Source organism: Eurypyga helias, unplaced genomic scaffold (assembly GCF_000690775.1).
Source record: "Eurypyga helias isolate BGI_N326 unplaced genomic scaffold, ASM69077v1 scaffold29126, whole genome shotgun sequence".
In the NCBI taxonomy this organism is placed as follows: Eukaryota; Metazoa; Chordata; class Aves; order Eurypygiformes; family Eurypygidae; genus Eurypyga; species Eurypyga helias.
In genome coordinates this window covers 793-4246 of record NW_010256437.1, presented here as the reverse complement: position 1 = coordinate 4246, position 3454 = coordinate 793, and the positions used below count along the sequence as shown (strand labels likewise).

Genomic DNA, 3454 nt, shown 5'->3' with positions numbered 1-3454 from the left:
GAAGCGATCTACCTCAGGCCGTGTGCTGGAGCAAGAGAGCAGATCCTACGCTCCCTGGTCCGCGTCCTGTCCCCCCAGTACCACCCTCTGCCGGCAAAGCGTGCCCGTCGCCTTCGCACGGCCCCCCTCTGCGGGAGCACGTCCGGCTGCCCCGGAAGCCCTCCGCTCCAGGTCCGCGGTGCAACCCGCGCTTTCACCTCCTGTTCCAAACGCACCCTGTCGCTGGAGGGTCTGCACCCAAGTCTCGCCCCGCTCGCGCCTTCCCCTGCGTCACCCTGCACGATGATGCTTGCGCCGTCACCAGGCACGGAGTCACCCGCAGCCCTGTGCCCCGCTCCCAACAGCCGTGTGGATCGCAAGGTCCTTGGGAAGCAACTGCTGACCCCAAGTCGCTTTGTTACCGTGGGAAGAAGAGAGTTCGTCGCTTCTGCTTGGCGTGTTCCCTAGGAACGGGTGCCTGGTGTCTTCCGACGTGGCTGTTCCTGAATGGTGGATATTGCTGGGCAGACTCAGGAGATGAGATCTGCCCTCATGCCTGTGCATCTCCCGTGACTTCAGCAGGGTCCTCGTTACGTTCTGCTCTTCCTGCAGCACTGCCGCTTAGGTTTCCTGGGAAAACGGGGTGACAGAGCTGCCCCCAACAGCCGCCGCGTGAGCTTCAGCCACAGGAAGGTGAGACCGTGGGCTACTGGGCAAACGTCTGCCTGGCCCAAAGCCAGGCCCAGTGGGACCTGCCCCCTTCTCGTTTTACGCTGACCCCAGGGCGGCGGTCCCCACTGTGGGGTTATCCCCCGTCACAACGCCAACGGCCGAGTTCCCCGGCGTGAGCGGCACAAGCTCGCTTGCTGCCCCTCCTGCCAGGCGGGGAGGTGCCCCAGTAGCTCCCACTCCAGACCCCCTGCAGCAGGTTGGATATTTGCATTGCTTTGCAACGGAGGTTGTTTCCGTGCTTCCTTGTTCCAGCTTTTAAAACCAGGAAGATTTTCTCTCTACCACGCTGCTTCCAATTTCATGCCCTTCTCATCCCTCAGCCCCTCACACACCGACAATCTATTCCCTGTTCCACAACTCTCTCCCAAAAATTCCGCCGAAAGGACGTTCTGCCTGGTGGTGTTCTTGGGTTGGTTTGTTCTCAAACGTAGCTTTAAGGCAAAAGTTTGGCAATGCAAAGCAAAGTCTACATAAGGCCGCATGACTTGGATTTGCAACTCAGAACCTTACAGCTTAAAATAAAATAACGAGAAATCCTTATCTTAAATAGTCAACTCTTTGCTCCAGGAACTTGTTTCATTCTCAACCAAAATGAAAAAAAAAAAACCAAACCAACAAAACAAGCCCCTGACTCTTAAAACCCCAAATAAAAGGTTTGTGTTGTTCTGGGCAGTCTGGAGAAGCTAATGAGACTGAGGTTCCAACAGTAACTGAAGTCGGGAAGGGAAACAGAAAACCCAAACCAAAAAGCACTACGGGTAGACCTCAGTGTCAGTTCCTTCCCGTAGGAATCCAGTGATGAGACAGACCCCAGTCCAAGGTCTCCTCCAGCTTTAGCACAGTGAAATCCGTCCCAGTGGGAGAAGGTAGAATGGTTGCATTTGTTGAATGAATTAAAAGTGCATTTTGATTTTGCTCAGGTTATACGTGTGTGTTCTAATACCTAAGGGATCGGTTTGCTGTTTTGTGGTGGGTTGGTTGGAGTTGGTTTTTTATTATTCTCCCTTTCAGTGCCGGGACGCCAGGTGTGTATTATCGGTGCTTTGGAGGTATCACCACAAGCGGTGGTCCGTCCTTTGGCCTCCACATGAGTACCTGAGCATCGTTGGCGTTGGGTTTGACAAGGGCACTGGGTGGTATTGGCTCATTCTTGCTAAGGACCTGGGGCTGCTCTTGAGCGGAGGGCTCCTGCAGCTTGGCACGGTGCCCCAGGGGCCTGCTGGGATTCACCTCGATGCCCAGCCTCATGCGCCACTTGATAGTCTGCAGGGTCACCATTTCGCTGGTAGCCGTGTTGGTGGCCACCAGCCAGGTGGTGAAGCTTTGATCCCGGTGGATGCTTGTGAGTTTGGCCACGTTGCTCTCGCTGACGGGCACGGCCCACGTCACGCTCGGGTAGAAGTTGTCGTTCATGCTGATGTTGAACTTGGATTCCTTCTTTGTGGGACCCACGATGGTGCAGGTTTCCGTCGTGTTTCCATACCAGGGATAGTTCACGCCATCCGAGTCACTGATGGCCTGGATTTTACCGTCCAGTAGATCCGGAAGCTCCCAACTTGACCTGCCATGATGACAACAAATTATGGATAATGCATTAATTAACGAAGTTTAGAAGCACGCAGGACTTTAGGGAAGGAGAGGAAGTGGTTGTGAACGCATTCCCGCTTTAGCGTTCGTGGAACCACGGGATGGTTTGGGTTGGAAGGGACCTTAAAGACCATCTAGTTCCGGAGGAACGGGCAAGCTGGGGCGAGGTGGCAGAAGACCCAAGCGGTGGAGGTAAGATCAAGGACCCATGAAGAACCACAAAGCTTCCCGCTGCCCCTTTCTGCTCCTTCTTTGTGCTCCCCGCACACACATTTTTCTCCCCAGGTCAGCCGCCGTCCCTCCCCGCTGTCTGCCTGGCACCAGGAGCGTAACCCATCTTTCTCCAGCCGCAGGAAGGGCCCGGTCCAGAGGCTGCAGGCCAGGCTCCGGGCTGGGGATGGTGTTACCGTCATCAGAAACTGAGGTCAGCCAGCTCGTAACGCCCGAGCCGGTCGTCTGGGCGCTCTGCTGGTGAGGTGGACAGAAAGGTCAGTCTTTCTGGCAAGAAAGCAAGTGAAAACGGTCCCTGTCACCTTGTAATGCTTCTTTTTGTTAACTTCCTGTTAGTTTTTAAGGTAGAAGCAGACTACTGCGAGCGTCTCGGGGAAGAGCTGGGTATCTGCTGAGTGAAGGCGCTCGGATGGCACAACCACAGGCCACGTGCCAGGTCCTTTAAGGACATTCTTTTAACAACGGGCTGGTGGGGGTGTCTCTAATTTACCTTCTCTCTCGCTTACGCATCGGCTCTCCCAGAGGTGACGTCCCCGCCGCCCAAGGGGCTGAGTGGCCGCAGCTCGGTCCCAGCGTGGCGTTTGCACCTGACCCCTTCAGACTCCCCGCTGCGGGCCGTGCCACGGGACACGGTTTGTCTGGGGAGGGGGACAGGGGACGTGCTGAGGGTGGGTGACCGTCCAGGCCTTTCCTGGCTGCGGTGCCGGGGCAGAAAACAGCCTCTTGAGTGAAGCGGGGGCTGCGGCCGGGGGGGGGCAGCAGGCCCGGCTGGCTCTGATGCAGCTTTGGGACAAGCTGCCCCGCTCCCCTGGCCAGGACTAATGTGACCATCTCATAAGGCTGTTCTGATTGTTAATTAGTTAATGACCGTGAAGTGCCTCCGTGTTTGTCACCACCGGATCGTTTGGCTGGAGATGGCTGGGGG

At 56.3% G+C, this 3454-nt stretch overlaps 1 protein-coding gene across 1 annotated transcript; it reads right to left on the bottom strand.

The window, feature by feature from the left end:
* Nucleotides 1–1743: 1743 nt before the first annotated feature.
* On the bottom strand, nt 1744–3167 carry FAM78A (family with sequence similarity 78, member A; the record flags this gene model as incomplete). The annotated part of the gene is made up of 2 exons (XM_010153671.1): nt 1744–2272; nt 3036–3167. Coding segments are annotated over 2 exons (661 nt in total), but the record flags the coding sequence as incomplete, so codon positions are not given.
* Between the last annotated feature and the right edge of the window lie 287 nt (nt 3168–3454).